The following is a 21,212-nucleotide window of genomic DNA, read 5'->3' on the forward strand; positions in this document are numbered from 1 at the left end:
CAAGCGTGCCAACATTCGCATCTTGGGGGTGCCAGAAAATGAAGAGAGAGAACAAGAAATCGAAAACCTATTTGAAACAATAATGGCAGAAAACTTCCTTAACTTGGCGAAGGAAACAGACATACAAGTCCAGGAAGCACAGAGAGTCCCAAACAAGATGAACCCCAAGAGGCCCACACCAAGACGCATCATCAAAATGCAAAAGGTTCAAGACAAAGAGAGAATCTTAAAAGCAGCAAGAGAAAAGCAGTTAGTTACCTACAAGGGAGTTTCCATAAGACTGTCAGTAAATTTTTTTCTTCTTTTCTTTTCTTTTTATCCTCACCCGAGGACATTTTTTCATGTTTTGTTCAGATAGAGTGGGAGGGAGAGAGAGGAAGGGAGAGAGAGGAAGGGAGAGAGAGAAACATCGACGTGAAAGGGACACATCGAGTGGTTGCCACTCACACAACCCAACTGGGGCCGGGGACAAACTGCCCTTAGTGGGAACCGAACCCGGGTCTCTCTGAACTGCAGGCCGATGCTCTAACCACTGAACCAAACCGGCCAGCTGATTTCTCAAAAGAAACTTTGCAGGCCAGAAGGGAGTGGCAAGAAATATTCAGAGTGATGAAAAGCAAGAACCTACAACCAAGATGACTCTATCCTGCAAAGCTGACATTTAGAATCGATGGCCATATAGTTTCCCAAACAAGGAAGAGCTAAAGGAGTTCATCATCACCAAACCATTATTACATGAAATGTTGAAGGGTCTTTTTGAAGAAAAAGATAAAATATATGAACAAACAAAATGGCAATGAATACATAGCTATCGACAATGGAATCTACAAACAAAATGAACAGGCAGAACAGAAACATTCTTATAGATACAGAGAACATTTTGTTGGTTGCCTGACGGGAGGGGGGTTGGGGGAATGGGGGAAAAAGGTGAAGGGATTAAGAACAAATTCATTGCTAGACTGACAAACCTCAAAGGGAAAGGGATTGGGGGGGGGGGGGAGAATAAACCAAAGAACTTATATGCATAACCAATGGACACAGACAACAGTGTGGGAAAAGGCGGGAGGGGGGCAGGAGTGGGGAGAAGGGGGTCCATCGGGCAAAAATGAGGAACATCTGTAATACATTCAACAATAAAGATAAAAAAAAATAAAAAAAAAGACACTGCAGTCCACACCTCCATGCAGAGAGCTGGGTGCACTTTCCACCGCACCACCCTGTCTCTATGCTACTTATGATACAAGTGGCAAATCCATGCTCATTTCTGAGCACCACCTGAATAGACCAATAGAATGGAAGCTGGAAAAGTAAACACAATAATGCAAATAGTGGCATTATTTAGATACGACTAGCTACAGTGTATCCAAGGAAACACACACAGCAGTGCTCAGGAGAGGGTCCCCCCACTCCCGTCGGCCCATGCTCCTCATCAGGAACGACTCCAGGAGGCTGCAGAGCAGTGTGCATCTGTCGCTTATCAGTTCGTGTCAGCTCAGCTCCTTCTGTATCTTCCCTGCTTCGGGGGGGGGGGGGGGTTGTGAACAAGAAAAGTGACAAATAAATGGAAGCACAACTTGTAAAGCATAGCGTGTATATATATATATAAAAATATCAGCCACTGCTTTAACAGTGAAGAGCTGAGAAGGGAAAATGAGAAGCTAATCCGTTGTGGGTTCCTTCGAGGCTGCTCCTCCCTTCCCATGTGGCCAAAATTAGGGGATTGGGACACGGCAGTAATATACTCCTGGACAACGATGCACAGGCGTGAGGAGGTAAACACCTTATTTCTTTCATTTGATTGTACAAATGCCTTACACACGGTGCTAGTGATCTGCCTGATGCAGACAAGCCGCAACTCACGCCAGGCCCTGCACCTGGAAGGTCACACCCGTGCCCGGGCTCCTCTCAAACGACAATCAGAGAGTGGCCTGGCGGGGCAGTGAGAAGACAGCCAGCCTGACAGGACATCAGTACCTCTAGGACCATCACTGACTGATGCTCCATCTGAAGCTAAATCATCAGCTCCCGGGCATTGTAGGGGACTGACTCTAAAAGAAGGCAAACCAGGTCCTAGCCAGCCTCTCCGGATCTGATCCCTCTTCATTGCAGAGGCCCTTCTTCTTGGGCTGAGCAGAGCAACCTCTGTGCGGGGTCCACGGAGCGCCAGCCCTGCCAGGCTGTAGAGCCTGCTTTTCTTCCACGCTCCTCCTCCACCTTGAGCATCCTTCCTCTGTCTAATCTCCTTAATTCTCCTTCCTTTCCTGTCTGCACCCAAACTTGCAACCTACACATGGCTTCCTTCCATAAGAAAGGTAACAGATGGTCCTTTCTACCTCCCACCACGAAATCACCACCACCAAAACACACGACTGGAGCATTTTATACAGAACCAATAAAGCTTTGTAATTCCCATTCTTAGAATAAATTCAAGTGAGTTTGGAAACCTATTTCTCTAAGAGAGACAGGAACTATGTACCACTTCCTTTGGGTTTACTTTTATAGGTAAGTAGAAACTCAAGAACAAAATGGTTTACTCCTTCCTTCTTTTACTGTTTATTTGAAATTATTCCTTTTCACCTTAATTTTATATATTTTTTCCCAACCATCATTTCTTGCCTCCTTTCAGGTGAGCAAGAGGTTTCAAGGACATAGGGGTCAAGCTCCCATTCTAAGGCACTTTCCAGCAGCATCCTTGCTGGAGGGTGCCCAGCCTACTCAGACACCCGCAGAGATGAAGTCCTCTCTTCCACACAAAGCAGCCCAGTCCACCACTCAGGGGTCTGACGGGCCAGGTGCTCCTGCACACGAAGCTAAGTCTACCTCCTGTGATATATACCCACTGCTGATCAGTCTGAGCTTCGTAAGAACTCAGAGAGGGGAGACAGGAATTCCAAGTGCCCATCCTGCAGTATTTCAGGATCATGTCTCCTCTTCTCTGGACTGTAAGTCCTGGGTCCCCAGCTGTTCCTCATGTGCTATGGTCTCCAGGCACCTACCTCTGGATGAGCTCCCTTTACTGAGATCCCCTTTAATGTCATCAACATCAGAACATAGTTGAGTGGAGTCACATCTTGGGAGGGGTGGAGAATCAATTCTATAGTCAGTAACAAAGAAGAAGTCACGCGGCACCCAAATTCTCCTTGAAAATCCCTCCCAGGGTCCATCATCACAGTGAGATGCTCACTCCAGAGACTCTGAACTGCCCAAGGAAACAGTTCCCTCCCTCCAGCCCACTCTCACCCCGGGGCCTGACCTCTAAGCAAGGAAAGCAATTTTTCCTATTTATTGGTTGGTTTGTTTCTTGGGGATTATTTGTTTTTGTCTACTACCCTTAGCTCATCCCTGGCTTTTAAATGCATCCAGGAGCCAGTAGGAAGTGCCACTGCTACTTAGGTCTCTTCAAAGGACATCTGTATTCTTTGGGTCAAGTTCAACATCCCCTCCACAGCGGGTCCTCTACCCAGGCCAGTACTTCATTATGGCCAAACAAAGAGCCACCACTGGGCACAGTTCACCCAAAGAACTTGGGAAAAGTTACATTTTGAAGTCTCACATTTGCAAATTGTTGTCTTGATTTAAAAAAGAGGTTATAAGGAGGTTAATGTGATAGCAATCTTACTCCAGTGCGTAAAAATCAATATCACTATCTTTTCCCAAAGCCTGAAACAATTTAAGCTACTACAATTTTTTTCTTTTGCCTAGAAGACTCTATACACTCTTACAATCATCCTTTATCATCCCAGGTTTAAAAACAAAAAGGCCCTGCTCAGTTTGGCTCAGCGGTTAGAGCGTCAGCCCATGGACCGGAGAGTCCCGGGTTCGGTTCCCGCTAAGGGCACGTACCTCGGTTGCAGTTTGTCCCCAGCCACGGTTGCGGTCGTGTGGGTGGCAACCACTCTATGTGTCTCTCTCATATTGATGTTTCTCTCTCTTCTCCCCCTCTCCCTCCCACTCTATTTGAAGATACATGCAAAAACGTCCTCAGGTGAGGATTAAAAAAAAAAAGTATTGGCACAGGTTTCTTGCCTGTGTATTTCTGGTTACATCTGAAGTCACCTGAAGTCATATTAGTGTCCAAGCACCAGACAAACCATAGTTAACATATTCATTTAAGATAAAAATGCTATTTTATAAGGAAGATTATAAATGGGCTTTGAAAGAACTTCATATAACACCTGTTTAAAACACTGTCAAACAGTAAAACTAAAACAATGACATAAATCACGATCATCCTAATTTTATGGAAATGAGACCATTTTATTTTTTAAAAAATTGATGCAAAATTAACTTTGTTCTCAAGAACAGACTGCAACATGATGGGATGAGGTACAGCTCAGTAGATATTCAGCCCTGAAAAGATTCATGCAAATACCCTTCATACCTTGGGTATTACTACATTTTTATGCTCTAGAGGAGCTCATTTATTTTTATTTTTATTTACTGAGTTGCGAGAGAGACAGAGAGAAACACTGATGTGTTGTTGCTTCTTGTATGTGCCCTGACCAGGGATTAAACTGGAAACCTTGGCCTATCAGGACGATGCTCTAACCAACTGAGCTACCCAGCCAGGGCTACAGGAACTCATTTTTTAAAAGGAGGGCACAGTAAATATACTCTTATAAGTGCTTGTAAATGTTTTGTATGGATTTTTATATACTCTCATCTTTGCCTTCCGGCTCAAATGGCTTGTCTTCTGGGTATCATCCTTTGGTAATCACTACTTGACGTTTTCTCCATCTTGAAGGGTTATGCAAACAAAGCTTCAGCCCCACCCTACCCCAGCCAACCAGCCTATTGTCCCTACAACCCCTCTCCCTCACCCAGTCTCCAACCACCAAGGCTGGAGGAGGAAAAGCGGTTTTCCAGGTGAACAGATGGGGCTCCCATCCTAGTGAGCTCTATGGAGAAGCCCAGAACAGGGAACAGCTCTGGAGTCGGGAAGCCCCTGCTGGTGTAACTCTGACCTTTGCCACCACCCTTTGAAGTATGGTACTGGACAGGGACATTGGCCCTCCACGCTCACACAGGAGACAGAAGGGCATGCTGGCGGGCTAACAGGAGTGAAAGGCGAGACTTCCTCCCCAACTACTGTCTTGAGAGCTGCTGCGACAGCCAAGGAACCTCCCAGCTTTCTACTGGGCAGGCCACATCGTACCACGCTCATCATCTTGGCCAGTGCCTCCTGGGTACACTACCCGTAGATGGCACTGAGCACACGGAATACAATTGTGAGCTCGAAGCAAGGGCTACATCTCATGCACCGCTGATGCCCAGCACTGTGCCTGCCATCAAGAAGAGTCTCACCTGTGTGTCTGTTACACAACACTGCCCAGCCCATCCAGGCCAAGAGTTGAAGTCACTTCAGCTGTGGGCAAGGGTGTTTCTGGCGCACACCATCAGCTGAAGACCAAGTTCTTGGCAAAAACACAGCTTCAGACTTGCCAGTGTTCATGGCCCAAACCGGCACAAAGCAGGACCAGTGCTATTTCCCACTTGTGTGACACTTAAATCACAAAGTGTATCACTGAAAACTACCAGCTGCCCACATCGGTGCCGTGAGCTAGCCCTCGACTAACCACTGTTTGCCACAGTAAGTACATGAAAAATTACGATTCCTCAAGGTGTCTACCTTGTACAGTCACTTAACAGAAAAAAAAACCTGAGATGCATAAACATAGCTCAGTAGAAAGTGCGACCACTGACCCCCCAGCAAAGCACAAGAAGCATTGGGCGAGATTTTGAATTTCAGCGTTAAGCCAAGAGTTACTGAATGGCATCGAGTACAAAACAGTTTAGCCGAACTAATTTGGCTGCACTTAGCTACGATGTTTTAGGTCTAGGCTGCTCCGGGGCTGCTGGTGTTACTTACAGCCCCAGACACGCCATTACTCTTTGGCCAGCACCTGGGCAGTTTCTGATTTCTGAGACGGTTCACGTTGTGATGTGAGCACAGTTCAGACTGATACCCTCAGCATCTGTCCCATTCAGTGAGAACACTCTACCTGACTGAGTATTATGTAACCCCGGCAGCTCACCGAGTGCGGTTTGGTTTCACGCTGCCAGTCAGAGTGCAGGGATATTAACAGCGGGCAGTCCCAAGAGCCTTTATTAAGGATGGATTACAGAAGGTTAAGGAATGTGGGGGGAGGGAGGAAGTGGAGGAAGCAACTAGAGAAAAAGGAGAGGATCTAGAACAAACGCTTTCAACAGAGGAGACGGACACAACCCAAAAAGTTCATTATTGGGCTATTCGCAATAGCAGATATTAAGGCCCATATCCTAGCGCTGTTTTTAAGGTATGAGAGAGCAGGTGAGACGTGAAAAGAAATCATCACCAGAATCCAAGGCAGGAACTGATGATAGTAAAAACCAAATTAGAAACTCGGGTAGAAGGATGCAAGTACCATAAATAACCCGGGTCCAGCAAGAAATGAAACCAGGTCCGGCAAAAGCCTCCCAAATTCTACTGAGCAGGGGTGAATGCAACGTCTATAATTTCATCAGCTCTCCAGATCACCCTGATGTACCCCAACATGGGGAAATGTGGCTCTAGAACCTGCAACAGCCACAGCCTCTGCTGAGGAAAATGCATGGTTCCCAGGGGCTGAGCCATCTCGGAAAGTTCCTTGGGGCCAGGTGGCCAAAGCCACCTGGACCAGGTGTACCTGCCCAGGAGCAACTGATCAAGAGACTGCCCTCTGTCTGGCTGGTGTGGCTCAGTGGTTGAGTATTGACCCATGCACTAAGAGGTCACCTGTTCGATTCCTGGTCAGGGCACATGCCCAGGTTGTGGGCCCGATCCCCAGAGGGGGGCATGCAGGAGGTGTCCAATCGATGGCCTCTCTCATTGATGTTTCTATCTCTCTCTCTCTCTCAAATCAATAAAACTTCAGAGCTTTTCTTATTAGTGAACAATGATGGAATCACAAGAACAATGATGGAGAGTGGGGCCAATCTAAACTGGAACTGGAGATTCAGAAAGGCTTGGTGAGAAGACAGGAAAGAGCAGAGCCCAGAGTAACTGTATCACATTGACAGCACAGGTGTGGAAGGAAATGCATCTCTGCTGCTGACAGGATAACCTGGTCCCTAAAGTCTTGGAGGCCGTGCACATCTTTCTGGTCCCCTAATACTGTGCTGGCCTGTTAAACCAGGTTGTTCAGGCCAGCCAAGCCTGGTTCCTGAGACAGCATCCTTAGAATAGAGCCCACATCTTGAAATGCCCTTGCAACCAAAATAGCCAAGTACACCAAATGCCAGGAAGGGCTAAAGATAGACCCAGGCATCCGTTCGTGGTGTGAAGGTGGGATGCTCTCTTCAACACAAAGTGGGGGTAATCCCACAACTGTAAACTGTGGGGCAGTTAGGTCTGAAGCTCGAGGGATGAAGACATGAGATGACAGGTGGTCCTCAAAGCCAGGACCCCCACACTTCAAAAAGGAAAAGCACGTGCGCAGCCCTGAGCTTCTCCATCAATGCTGGCGCTTCGCTGGTAAGAGGAGCCAGTCCCAGGCTGGCCTTCGCACAGAGGAGCTGCAGTCAACGCGTCAGCACCCTCAGCACCCGGAGCATTTTTCCCCGCCCGCAGGCTCTCACCCCCACACTGCCCTGCAGTAGCTGTGGCTTCCCCAAGGACAAGACCTTCTCCTAGCAACAGGATTAGTGGCAACAGTTAGTACAGTTCACAGGTACTTGTGTTATCACATCAGCAAGCCCGAGGGTTGTACTGAACTTCTTGCCCCTGTTCCGCAGATAACCGAAGTCTAGAGGCTAAGTGGTTCCCTCAGGTCACACAGCTGATTAAAGGGAAGCCAGTGCTCACACAACCCAGGTCTACCCAGTCTAAGATTATACTTTTAACCCCTGTATTTTCCATCCTATTTCCCCCAGAATTCAGTTGTGTGGTTTTTTTTATTGTGGTATATCACACACAACATAAAATTTACCATCTTAACCATTTTTAAGTGTGCACTTCAGCGGCATTAAGCACATTCACAGTGTTGCACAGCCATCACCACCATTCATCTTCGGAACCTTTCACCTTGCAAAACTAAAACTCTGTATCCGTTGAACAACAACAGTTCCCTGTGCTCCCCTCCCTGCCACAACCAGCATTCTACTTTCCGTCCCTATGAACCTGACTCCTCTCGCTACCTCCTGTAAATGGAACCACACAATGTTTGTGTTTTGGTGACTGATTTATTTCAGTTGGCATGTCCTCAAGGTTCAACCATGTGGTAGCATGTGTCAGAATTTCCTTCTTTTTAAGGCTGAATAACATTCCATTGCAAGGAGAGGTCTCATCTTGCTTACCCATTCACCCGTGATGCGTACTGGGTGGCTCCTACAGCGCTTGGCTACTGCAAATACTGCTATTTCACCCTCCTGTCTCATCTTCTGTTCAATGGCTAACATTACAGGGGGAAGGAACATACAAAGAGCATCCTTCCATCTGCTTTCAAAACAGCATTGTAGGAAGTTAGGTGGAACACTCTCCATTTGATTATTCAATCAATAGATATTTATTAATGCTTTATATTTGTCATAACATTGAGGCAACTATATACCCATATATAATAAGACAAATATGTGTATATTAATATAATTAAGTGGGACTAGAAATCAGTGTTAACTATGAAATTCTGTGAGCCTTTAAGATTTTAAGCAAATGGACCAGAACTGCTACATTCAAACGAGTCTTTTCCTGACAGCCTCAGAACGCTACACGAATTGATCACTGAGAACACTCGAAGCCTGGCTGTAACTCCCCCTGAGGATGACAGATAGCAAGAGGACACCCAAAACTGGAATCAGTACCCAGAAGTCACACTTAGTCTATACTACATGTGTCAGTGTGTCACTGAATCCCTACCATACTCAACCAGCTTAGTTCTGTGAATAACTTTTGGTTATTTCCAGACAGAATGCCTACATTCCAGGCATAGAGTTACTGCCACCCTACAAAGGAAACAAGGAATACACACACCATCAGATTTGAAGCCAGTTTCAGAGCCAGTACTGATGAACTCCAGTACCCTCCCCCCGCCCCCAAAGAGGCCATCCTGAAGGGAAAACACTCATTCGGATGGGCAGGCTCTAGCATGGTCGTTATTAAATTAATCACATTTTAAGGGCATGCTCATCATTTCGGTGCACACAGCCTATTACATAGTTACACACACACATGCCCAGTAAAATGACAATTAAAGAGAGCAAGCCGCTTGATAGCAAAGAAACAGTTTCCGGCTGAGGAGACATTCATTTTCCTTGTTTTACAAATTAACATTAGCCCTCATTAGTGAGTACGAGTAAATTGAGAATGTGATTAAATCTGATGAGATGAGATGAAGCAATTTATCTCCTTTAATATACTAATACCGCCTTCGTGCTTATTCATACAACAAATGAACCCCTGGATGGAAGAACTCAAGGTCAAAAGACTGCCCTGCAGAGATGGGCCCTTCCTCTCTGCTGCACGTGCGGGCTGACACAGCCCGGGCAGGTGGAAGGCCTTCAGATCTGTTGGCTGAGGGATGAGTATAAGAGGGTCTGAATCTCCGGATGAAGACCATGAGGAGTCTTATTATCATCCCTCTGGGAGAGAAGACAACTGAAACAGACTCCATCTATTTTCTCTTCCCAGATTCATTGTTGTCGCTTTTGAAAGCCACCTGCTTTGTTTGATCTCACCTAATCCCGAGAATATCCCGAGTCCCGATGAAACTGCTGATAGCACCTTGTGAGTTAACTGGGAAAAAATAACAGGAGCTTATGCTTTTAATGTAAATGATAACCTTAGGAAGGTAAGGGCAAAAGTGTGTGTGTGTTTCCTCAAAACTTTGTGTAAAATTAGGATATTAAAAAAGAAGACAGTCATAGTAGCTTTCACATCCACAAACGTTACTTTGTTGTTATTCTACAGTCAAACTTTGTGCTAAGCCTTTGGGCATAGAAATAAGAAAAGAAAAACAACGTTTAATTATTTCCTGACAGGGACTCCACATTCCATAGATTTAGGCAAGTGCCAGAGGGAACAGATGGGCCTTCCACTGGGTACTCTAAGCCAAAGCCAAGCCAAGCCAACACGACAGGAGAAGGTGAAGGCAGCCTGCTCGGTGGAAAGGGCCTTTCCTCGAAGGGCCAGGGCCTAGAACAGGAGAGCACAGGCTGGCTGTAATCCAGTTCGGGGGCATTTACTGAGCTTCACAGCAGGCAAAACCACATCTTGGGGACTGGGAGGGGTATGAGAATAAGATCCAACCTACATCTTCCATGAGAGCAGTTTTGTAAATACAGATGCTCAACCACCCACGTGAAAAGTAAAGCAGAGAATCAGAAAATCTCAAAAGCTTTTTACAGTTTGGCTTTGTAGCTCGTCCTGTTTCCAGCAACATACTGTTTGGGATCTGTGAGTAACTGATGAAGCACAGTAATAAAATGAACGCTGTGCACTCCCGTGGACCCCCGCGGGTGGACCGCCACCAGCTCCGTTTCCACTCCTGCCCCTCACCGCCTCTGGGAACTACCCTTCAGGTTTCCTTGTCCCTATTCCCTGGCTTTCCCTCCCACTTTGATCACATCTAAAGCCTTATATAACACTGTTTATTTTGCTCTCTCAGAAATTCATAAGAGTAGGGTCATTCTGCATGCTTTCTCCTCCAACGTACGACACGGGCTTCACAAAGTCAGGCAATGTGTTCTGGGCATACATATCATGGGTGGGACTGCACTGGGGTTCGGATGGGCAGTCACAAGAATAAGTTGAACCAGAGTCTAAAGTGAATGGTCAGGGCACACAAAGTCGATCGTTGAATATAGTACAATTTGCCAGTTCAAATATTTTACCTCTTTATCCTTCCCCAAAGACACACAGTACAAACGGAACTGACATTTTATTGCCCAGTATCTTTTTCTTGTGAAGGCTGGTCTCTAAGCCAGGGGAACTGAGCTTCTTAGTGCTGAACAGATTATAAAGCAAGTCTGAATTCCATACAGAGGCATCTAGATTTTCTTGTTACTTTTAGAATTTCATGTCACAATGCATTTGAGTTTCATAATGGCAGAAGGGCTCTGGGAAAAATCAGTTAACTTTTCGTGAGGGGCCTCTTCAGCAAAGGAGAGAAAAGCCTACTGGGCCTGTGTCACTGCTAGAATCGCTCCGAGAAGGGCAATGATTTATAAGTCAGTGAGTAAATGTTAAGAGGAACATGATGAGCCATTAACTTGGTGCTCAGCTATGTAAGTTTGATCACTGCCGCTGTGAATTAGCAAGGTATTACCACTGCTCATCTACGCCAGGATCCAGACAACTCAAAGAGCTTCTCCTCACTCCAACCTAAGGTGCCCCTGCGTGGAGGGTGGCCAAGCTGACAACCTGAGCGAAGACGGTGAGCTCGTGTCCCATCGGACACGTGCTCAGCCAACAGGCAGTGAGCAGGGCACACCCATCAAGGTGAAGAACTCTGACTAAATGGGCGGACGGGCGAGGGCTTCCAGGAGCATCATACCTGGTCCTCTCCTCATAGCTTAGAAAGGAACAAAATGCCCATTATAGCAAGCACGGTAGGAAAGAAAATGCTCTCACTGTGAGGTGTTTAAGGGGGAGAGGGAGCCAACCAAGTGCCTGGAAAGCAGGCCATGCCCTCGAGTGAAAGGATGGTTAGATTACAACCAGGAATAATTTTACGCTGCTCGAGTTCCATGTACATCTAGCCCTTTTTGAAGATGTGAACCTCTCTGGGGGCCTACATGGCCTAAGGAAGCCAAAACAAGGGTTTGGCCTGTTTGGGATACATTTTAAGAAGCACCAGGATGCCAAGGGGCTAAGTGTGGTGGGGGGCCTCTTTTATGCACAAATGATGTTCTGTACCCACCATCAATGGGACAGGACCTCGTGGAAGGCAGTAGCACAGAGGTCAGCCAGGCCCTCGGCCAGACACCTGGGGGTGAGGTCCTACTCCGCTACCTTCCAGGACTGCAACTTTGGGCAAGTTACGTAAGCCTGAGGTCCCTCATTTGTAAATACGAATAACAGCAGTGCCTATATCCATAGAGACTAGTGTTTTTCCAATCATAGAGCTCAGGGAGGTCCAAGCTCCAAACTAGGGACGGGAAAATGCATGCCAAAGTGCCTTAGTTAAAATATATTTGCATATTTTTCCTGAATATTCTGATACCCATTACTGTCTATCTCTAAAAATACAATCATTTAATGAAATAAAACTTAGCTATAAATGTCTCTTAATACAGGAAGTACAAAAAAAAAAACCTACAAATGAAAACACCAAGTACATGAGAAAAGATGTTCAACCATCCAATGAAAATCAACGTTAAATCAAAAATGAAACGTTTAATGTAAGTTAAAGACAGGAACAATGACTAGTACGGGGGAGGGGTAAGGAAACACACCAGTTCCTTTCTGGAGGCCACTGGTCATGCGCACACCAGAAATTACACCTTTAGGAACTTTTCCTAAGGAAATAATGAAAAGAGGTTCCAAGAGTGTTTGCAACATCTTTCACAGTATCAAAAAATTAGAACCAATTAAATGTCCATTGAAATGGAAACAGTTAAAAACATTATGGTACATCCATATAATGTCATATCTTGCAGCCATTAAAGTGGTAAAATTACCTTTACATGCTACAGACAAAAAGCCACAGTGGGTTAAGATCTAGAGTAGTATCATGGCATGATCCCATTTATTTTTAAGTACATGTTGTATTGTGCATATGTCTAAAACAGTACAGCCCAAAAGAAATAAGGCAAACCATATATGAAATTCTAAACTCTTTAGTAGCCAGATTATAAATAGGTGAATCAAATAAAATATTTTAGCCTAATCTATCCAAAACATCATTTCAACAGTTAATCGATATAAAAAAGTATGAATGAGATATCTTACATTCATGTTTGTACTGCGTCTTGGAAATCTGGCATTCCACACCTCCAGCTCATCCCCGCTGCGGCCAGCCTACAGCCACCTGTGACCCTACCGGACAGCACAGGTCTAGAGCCCAGACCGGTGGTTAACGTAGCTGTTTCTGGGAGGGGATTACAGATCCTTTGCCTTCCCTGCATTGTATGAATTGTTTCAATAATCAGTCGTATTAACACAAAAAAGGGCACATTGTGAAAAATGCTTTTTAATATTCCTTTAAAGCTTTAATAGGAAACAGAAAGCACAGCTTAAATGTAAAACTTCTTTGGAACTGCTCTTGCTCCTTCCCCAGGGGGTGGTGCAGGGAGTGTGAACCTTCTCCCCCACGCCATGGTTGTCTACTGCTGGGTAGTTATGTATTTGTAGCAATTCTTCCCTCTCTCACCAAATCCCTATGATAAATACCCCTGCAGGACAGCAGGGGAGGGTTAGGAGAAAAGGTCAGCACCCAGCCCTGGCCGGTTTGGCTCAGCGGTTGGAGCATTGGCCTGTGGTCCAGAGAGACCCGGGTTCAGTTCCCTGGTTTGGTCATGTGGGTGGCAACCACTCGATGTGTCCCTTTCACATCAATGTTTCTCTCTCTCTCTCTCTTCCTCTCCCTCTCTCTCCCTCTCCCTCTCTCTCTCTCTCTCTCTCTCTCTCTCTCTCTCTCTCTCCCCTTCCTACTCTATCTGAACAAAAAATGGAAAAATGTCCTCAGGTGAGGATAAATTAAAAAAAAAGTTCAGCACCCAGCGCTGGGACTGAAGTGGAAACAAGCTGACGAACAATTGTTAAGCATATACAGTATGCCAGACATTGTGCTCCACTAACCCTATAACACAGGTACCATCCCATCCCAATTTTCCGGATAAAGAAGTCAAGGCTCAGAAAGTATCTGCTCCAAGGTGTCAGTGCTGAGAGCACTTTACCACGAGACCCAGGAGCGTCCACACCAAGGTCATGAGCACAGCAGCCAGGACTGCCCATACCAAGGTCCTGATCCGATCTTTATTAAAACTGTGCTCGAGACAGTTGCATTTCCTCATCAGAGAAAAGCAAATGCCATTTTCTTTGTAAGAAACCCAACCCCAACATTTCTCCTTTAGGTTCATTCTTATAGCTTCAACTATAAATACAATATTTTCACCCCAAACTCAACATGTCAAAATCAAGCATTATACTTGCCCCATCCCAATCTTTCTTCTGTACACGCTCAAGCTGGCAACTTCAAGGTCATATTTGACTCTTCTCCTTCCCTTGCGCACATAATCAAACATTTGTTGAGTTCTGACCTCAACACCACCTACGTGACTATAAAAAGAATAAGCATACCTAGCACCCAGATCTTAATCTCTAAATACCATTCTTCAATTAAAAAAAAAAAAAAAGACAGACATCACCTTAACCAAGGGATCAGTGACACCATCAGTAAAGAGACACCAACACCATGTGTCTCCTGAGATGGTGCACTGAGAAAGATATCACTTCTGATGTGTTCTTGCCAAAAAGTCATAACCTCCATCTCAGCATGAGGAAACATCAGGCAAACCCAAACTGAGGGTCAGAACTGAACAATCCTCTTAAAGGGCCATGGTCGTGAAAGACAAGAAAAAACAGGAACTGTCACCCCCTGGAGGAGGCTAGGGTGCTATGATGCTAAACGCCATGTGGAATCCTAGGTGGGATCCTGGACCAGGAAAAGATAAAGAATGGGTAAAACTGGTGAAATTGCAGTAACACTTGTAGATAAGTCAATAGTATTGCACGAAGGTTAATTTCCTGGTTTCAATCATTGTACTACGCTTATATGAGGTTTTAACATCAAGGGAATCTGGAAAAAAGGGAAACAGGAGTTCTGTGCTATTTGTGCAACTTTTCTGTAAATCTAAAATTATTTCATAATAGTTTCAAAATATTACTGTGGTTACTAACCCCCAACAGGTCTAGCTCATCCCTATCACCATGTTTAATCCTAACCCTTACCCGAACCTCACCCTCCTGTAGTGTCCTGACTGTGACTTCTTCCTGGTGTCCATGTGTACTCAAAGCCTACTCATTCTGCAAGGCCCAGTCACATCCCACTGCCACGGAAGGAACTATCCACACTCCTGCAGCCCACCTGACCCAGACTCTCCAAAATGCCTGTAGCTATGAGCAGGTGCCTTTCCTCACACATGGGCGATGCTGTATTGTTTGTTAGCCTGTGTATTTGGGTTTTGTTGCCCAGTGACGATGCAAAATGTGTTTGTGCAGACAAGTAATCAGAGCACTACTTTCACTCACTTCCAAATGGGCTGCTTTCTAACGTGTTTTCTGGGAACCTGCTGAGTTACAAAACAGAGGTTAACTACTCTTTCAAAGTCAAACAGGCATACCTTGACAATTCTGTATGTATTGTGATAGACACACTATCACTTAGGGAAGGCAGTATTTGGGTTCCTATCCTGTAAGCAGTATAGATTCTAGCTGGACCTTGCCACAGAAAATGATAGTATTTTGTTTAATCTTGCCAGACTTTAGAATGCCCAGTTAGTTTCCACGTGGAGGTGCCTTCCCTCTGACAGAAAGTGGATGCCATCTCTGTTGAACCAAATTAAGTGCAATAACATACTTATACTCCACCCAGACCTGGAGCTGTCACAGAAAGCTTCTGATGGGTGACCGTCCTGCAGCTAATGAAATGCGGTATTAGGAACACATTAACCAAAAGGAAATGGGAAGAAACTTGCAGCTAAAAAGCAAGCTTTGGCCTGAGTGGCGTGACCTGGTGTCAGCAAATGGCTACAAGGAAGTTCCAGCAGAACTCAGGGGGAGAAGGGTTTGGGAGCATCTAGGGGACAATCTCCCAAATAAGTATCTACTAAGGCAGTGCATTCTACACACTGGAGGCTCGCAAAGTGGCCTCTACTCTCCAGATCTCAGCCCAACTGGGGACATGTAACATGACAAAAACTACCAACAAGGGGGCAGGGCAAGCTTGTTCAGTGCACGCAGGTAACAGGCAGCAGAGAACAGGCTCTGTGAACTGAGGAACAAGCTGTTCACAAACTCTGAAATCCTGATGGTTACCAGCAGGCCCAAGGAGGGTTTACAGGCTCACCTGAGAAAGGAGGGCAGAGAGGAAAGGGACTGAGGGCGGGGGACAGGAAAGGGCTGATACCCGGGAGAAACCTGTATTACCTGACACATAAATAAGGGACAATTAGAGCACACCAGTCCAAAAGCACAACAGTTCTACTTTCCAAAGGACTGGCTCCGAATTGGAACCCTCAGAATAAAGGCCCTGTGCTCAGAGCCACCCCTAACATACACAGGGTACATCCACTGGTAAAGTAACTTCCTGGCAGCATCCGAAATCCACTGTTCGTACAGCACCTATCAATTAAAATCCAAGTAGGAAAGGATTATTTAAAGGTAGTGCTTTCAATCTAGAAAACCACCAGTCACTCTGCTGGCTAGAATCATGCTGAAAATCATATTACTTGAAAGAGCTATATTTAAAATTTCATCCAGAATAACCCTTCTGTACAGATTTGTATTATTCAGCCTGAGGGAGAAGTTGTGTCATTTATCCTTTAAAAATGACACTATTTTCTGCAATGATCATAATTAAATCGTACTCACCACGCTTGCACATGTTTGGGCGTCTTCCTGGGACCTGTACAAAGCAAATTAGCCCACACTGTCTTTTCCCGTGGGTTGGAAACAAAGTACTAACACTTGCGGCATACGTGTCGCTTGTGTGGAGAGCCCATCATCAGATCCACCTTTCTGTAAGAGTGGATGCGGCTGACTCACCTCGACATCACCCTCAAAGTGCCTGGCACGCACTGTGATCTTCTTTTCCCATTCAGGAAAACCTCACTACAAAGAAAATTATTTCACAAGGGTGAGGTGTTGGACCTTCCAAAAACAGGAGTGCTTTTGTTCACGGGAAGTGCCCTTTGCCAGTGACTAAAACCAACCACACAGGAGCTGCCAGTTGGAGAGAGCTGACTAACAAAGAGCAAGGAAATAGCACTTGGAGGGAGGGAAAAGGAAGAGTATTTTCTTGGAGAACTAGGAATAAATAGACTAATATATTAAGTCCTTACCTGAAACTGTTTATACTTACAGCTAATTTATACACTGAAGTGTCTCATTCCAATAATAACACCTGTCTCACCTCACACCTACCAGAATGGCTGCCATCAACAAATCCTCAAAACAACAAGTGCTGGCGAGGGTGTAGAGAAAAGGGGACTCTAGCACACTGCTGGTGGGAATGCAGACTGGTGCGGCCACTATGGAAAACAATATGGTGTTTCCTCAAGAAATTAAAAATTGAACTGCCATTTGACCCAGTAATCCCACTTCTAGGAATATATTCTAAAAAGCCTGAAACACCAATCAAAAAGAATATATGTACCCCTGTGTACATAGCAGCACTATTTACAATTGCTAAGATCTGGAAACTGCCCAAGTATCCATCAATAAATGAATGGATAAAAAAACTGTGGTACACATATACAATGGAATACTATGCAACTGTAAAAAAGAAAGATCTCGCCCTGGCCGGTTTGGCTCAGCGGTTGGAGCGTCGGCCTGCGGTACAGAGAGACCCGGGTTCGGCTCCCGCTAAGGGCACGTACCTCGGTTGCAGTTTGTCCCCGGCCCTGGTTGGTCATGCGGGTGGCAGCCACTCGATGTGTCCCTTCACGTCGATGTTTCTCTCTCTCTCTCCCTCCTGCTCTATCTGAACAAAAAATGGAAAAATGTCCTCGGGTGAGGATAAAAAAAAAAAAAAAAGAAAGATCTCTTATCTTTTGAGATGACACAGATGGCTCTGGAGAGTATTATGCTAAGCAAAATAAGCCAATCAGAGAAAAACAAATGTCATGTGATCTCACTTATTTGGAATTATATGGAATATAATAAACAATGTAAGTTGATGAACAAAATAGAGCCAGGGACATAGAAGTAGGGTTGAGACTGACAAACCCCAGAAGAGGGGGGGGATAAACCGAAGAACTTATGCACATATGCATAACCAATGGACATAGACAACAATGCTGAGAGAGGTGGGGGGGTGGGAGGAGGGTGTCAATGAGAGGGAAAAGAGAAACATCTGTAACAAAAATAAGTTAATAAAAAACAAAGGTAATAACTACTCTAAAAAAATAACATCTGTCTCATTCCAATAATAACATCTTCCATCTGTGTCACTTATAAATGCTGTTGGTATAATGATCATTTCCATCATGCATAATATGTTGAAGTGTGTGTGGTTCCAGTGTGTGTGGTTCCAGTGTTCATCACATTAGAAAAACCCACTAGCCAGTTAAAAGTAAAAGGGAACACTGGCTATTTTGATTATACACTAAAATGAGCAAGTCATCTCCCCAGAAACAAAGAGAAGGAGAGTAGCAGGCAGTTTCTCTGTATACTTTATGATTCATATGCATCCCGAGAATCCAGCCTAGCAAGTGAGGTGATAATGGTTAGAGAACAATGGAACTGCTTCTCACTGTAAAGAGTAAGTGTTTAACTCTACCAGAAAGAAAAGCAACTGCCCCAAACACAGTCTGGACGCTACTGCAATGGCCACAGAAAAATCTCAATTTCAGATTCATAAATCTAAAACTGATTAAGAACTAGAAATCCATTAACAGAGCAAGGCACAGTCCCCCACAGCCCTAGGGAGAAATTCTAATAACTCTTTTTTTATTATAACAAACCCTCACATGAATGAAGCCACATTTTTTTTTAAGTGTCTGGAGTGTCCTCCCAAGACCTTTTCCTGGTGAAACAGTTTTTGTCCATCTCCTTACATCCAAACAAGAACACTAAAACTTTTACTCAGACTCCCACTAATCCATCATTCCTAAGTCGGCATGCAATATACTCATTTCTAACTAAAACTTAAATTGAGCGTTTTCCCTCTGAACGTGTTATCTTTAGAAGCAATCCGATATTAATTCTTATTTTTTCAAAATCAGGGCTCCAAAAATTAAGGGCTTAGTTGTCCATTAGCTTCATATAATGCAGCAGTTAATTACCGCCCGATAGAGGACCTGCTGGTTTGCTGCAGGTATATTCACTTGAGTCACTCGTTTTACTTAGTTCAGGTGGTATTTTCCCTCACGTTGGTGTAACAAAGCTCAGTACTTTACACCCCGTTCAGATTTCTCTCTGCATCCCTGGTTCCAGCCTCCAGCCGAAGTTCCAGGTAACCCGCTGCTAGAAAGAACTGAACACCGGAGAGCTCCTCCCACGGGTGGAGGGCGGGGGGATGCTTTTCCGAAGCCCGAAGCGCCAGCGAGTTCACCTCCCACCGCGGCTCAAACCTCATCCCTTCCCTTCTCCCAGAAGCTCTCTCCCAACCGTGATCACTCTGGGGGGACCCTGGCAGGGATGGAGTGGGTGTCCGAGGCAGCTGCACGCCCACCCCTAGACGTGTTACATCCTCTGCGGCCACCTCGAGCCATCCCAGTTCGGCCCTGCCCCCTCCGACGGGAGGAGGAATTAGAAAATGTGCCCAACCTGAGGAAGCCAGCCCACCCAGCACAAGGTCTCAACCAGGCGCTGGGGCAGCTGCAAGAGCCCGGCAGGTGAAGATGCGGAAGCAGCTCTTCCTCCTCCGCCCAAACCTGTTGGCCCCGGCCGGGATCCTGGGAATTGCACCGCCACCCCACCCACACACACCTCTCTGCGCCGAGAGGCGCGCACAAGGCACTGGCGAACGTGTCAGGGCCACAGAGCAGGGGAGGCGACGGGACATCAGAAACTTACTTAAGAGTGGGGGCAGGAGACGCGTACTTAAGGGCCCCTGCCCTCCTCACCCTCGGCGCCAAGTTGAACCCAAGGGGGTCCTGAGGGGCTCCGGCTGCTGCACGGCCGCAGGCGCTCGGGGAAGTGGAGGCTGGTCCCTAACTTTAACCACAGCAACCGAGGGCGCGGGGCTGTCCGCCCGGCAGCACCTGTCCCCGATTCTGAGGAAGGAGCCCTGCACCTACCTGCATTCCAACCTTGTAGGCATCTTGGGCTTTACCCTCCACCCGCCACCCCTGGCTCAGAGTTATTCTGTCCCCTCCGCAGTAACTGAACCCCTCCAGGTACCCTCCCTGACGAGTTATGAAGGCGCTTCTCTGTCTCCCAAGATCCTTGGAGCACCTCGCACTGTCCCCACGGTTCACTACCACCCCACCCAGCCACCGCGCCCCTGACACCAGGTCGGGACCCCTTCTCTCTCCACCCCGAGTTCAGCCCTTGGTATGCGGAAGGAAAGGGAGCCTTGGAAACCTGAGACGGTCGCCCTGGGGAGCTCGCGCCGCAGAGCCACTGGGGTGGGGTCCGGATTGAGACGGGCACCACCGCGGGGAGCTGTCCCCACGCCCCGGCTGGGATCCGGCGCGGACGCCCCGCGGTCCGGGGAACTCCGCAGAGCCGAGCTCGGCCGCGCCAAGCGAAGGCCGGGCGTCGGGGGGAGGGCGACAGCCCCGGCCGGGGCAGAGCTGCGGCCGGTCCGCGCCGGGCGCTCCCGGAACAGCAAACTTTCTCCGCCACCTGAAGTTAAGGGCGCCCAGGAGAGAGCGGGGAGGAAGCTGCGAGAGGTCTCCGGCCACCCCCGACTCCACGGGCCGCGGGAGAAGGCGCCCCTGCGGCCGCGGCGGCCCGGAGCCCCCGCCCCACGCCGCCCGCACCTGTGCCCGCGGCCGCGGTGCGAGGCCCGCGCTCACCTGGCTGTAGAGCTCGCTGACCGACATGACCCCGCGGGCCGGGCCGAACCCGGGGCGCCGTGCCCGGCGGACGGCCCTCGCTCGTGCCCCGGCGGAGGTGGGTCCGGGCTCCTCGCTGCCCGGCGGCTCTCAGGCCACGGCCCGCCCGCCTGGCGCCATCTTCCTGGGCTGGCCGAGAGTTTGTGTGCTGCTGGTCCCCTTCCCGCGACCTGCCCCGCCGGCTTCCTGGAGGCGCCGCGGCCGGCTCGCTCCCAGCGGGCGCGACCTTTACTCCCGCGGCGGCGGCGGCGCTGCGGCCGGCGGGAGGTGCGGGCGGGCGGGCGGGGGAGGAGGCCGCGCTGCTCCCCGATCAGGTATTGGTGGAGGTGCGAGCGCGGAGCGAGGGAGGAGGTAGGGCGGGCGTCGGGGCCGGCGGCCGGAGTGTTGCCGCCGCCGCCGCCTTTGCGCCCTGCAGGGCCGGGCTGGACGCGCCCTCCGCGCCCCGGTCGCCGCGGGGTCCTCCCGGCTCAGGGCGGGGCGGGCGAGCAGCGGCCGCCGGCCGCCCCCTGCTGGACGCGGGGCGCACGCGGGAC

At 47.5% G+C, this 21,212-nt stretch overlaps 1 protein-coding gene across 2 annotated transcripts in view; it reads right to left on the minus strand.

Annotated features, from left to right (window-relative positions):
- Nucleotides 1–20,674, minus strand: part of MYO5B (myosin VB) — a 303,619-nt gene extending 282,945 nt beyond the window's left edge. For both annotated transcript variants that reach the window (XM_036245270.1, XM_036245271.1), the window contains exon 1: nucleotides 20,641–20,674. In XM_036245270.1, the coding sequence (XP_036101163.1) occupies nucleotides 20,641–20,667 (27 nt within the window). In that variant the 5' untranslated portion in view covers nucleotides 20,668–20,674. The remainder of the gene's footprint in view (nucleotides 1–20,640) is intronic.
- Nucleotides 20,675–21,212: the final 538 nt, after the last annotated feature.

This window comes from Molossus molossus, unplaced genomic scaffold, assembly GCF_014108415.1.
Source record: "Molossus molossus isolate mMolMol1 unplaced genomic scaffold, mMolMol1.p scaffold_m16_p_6, whole genome shotgun sequence".
In the NCBI taxonomy this organism is placed as follows: Eukaryota; Metazoa; Chordata; class Mammalia; order Chiroptera; family Molossidae; genus Molossus; species Molossus molossus.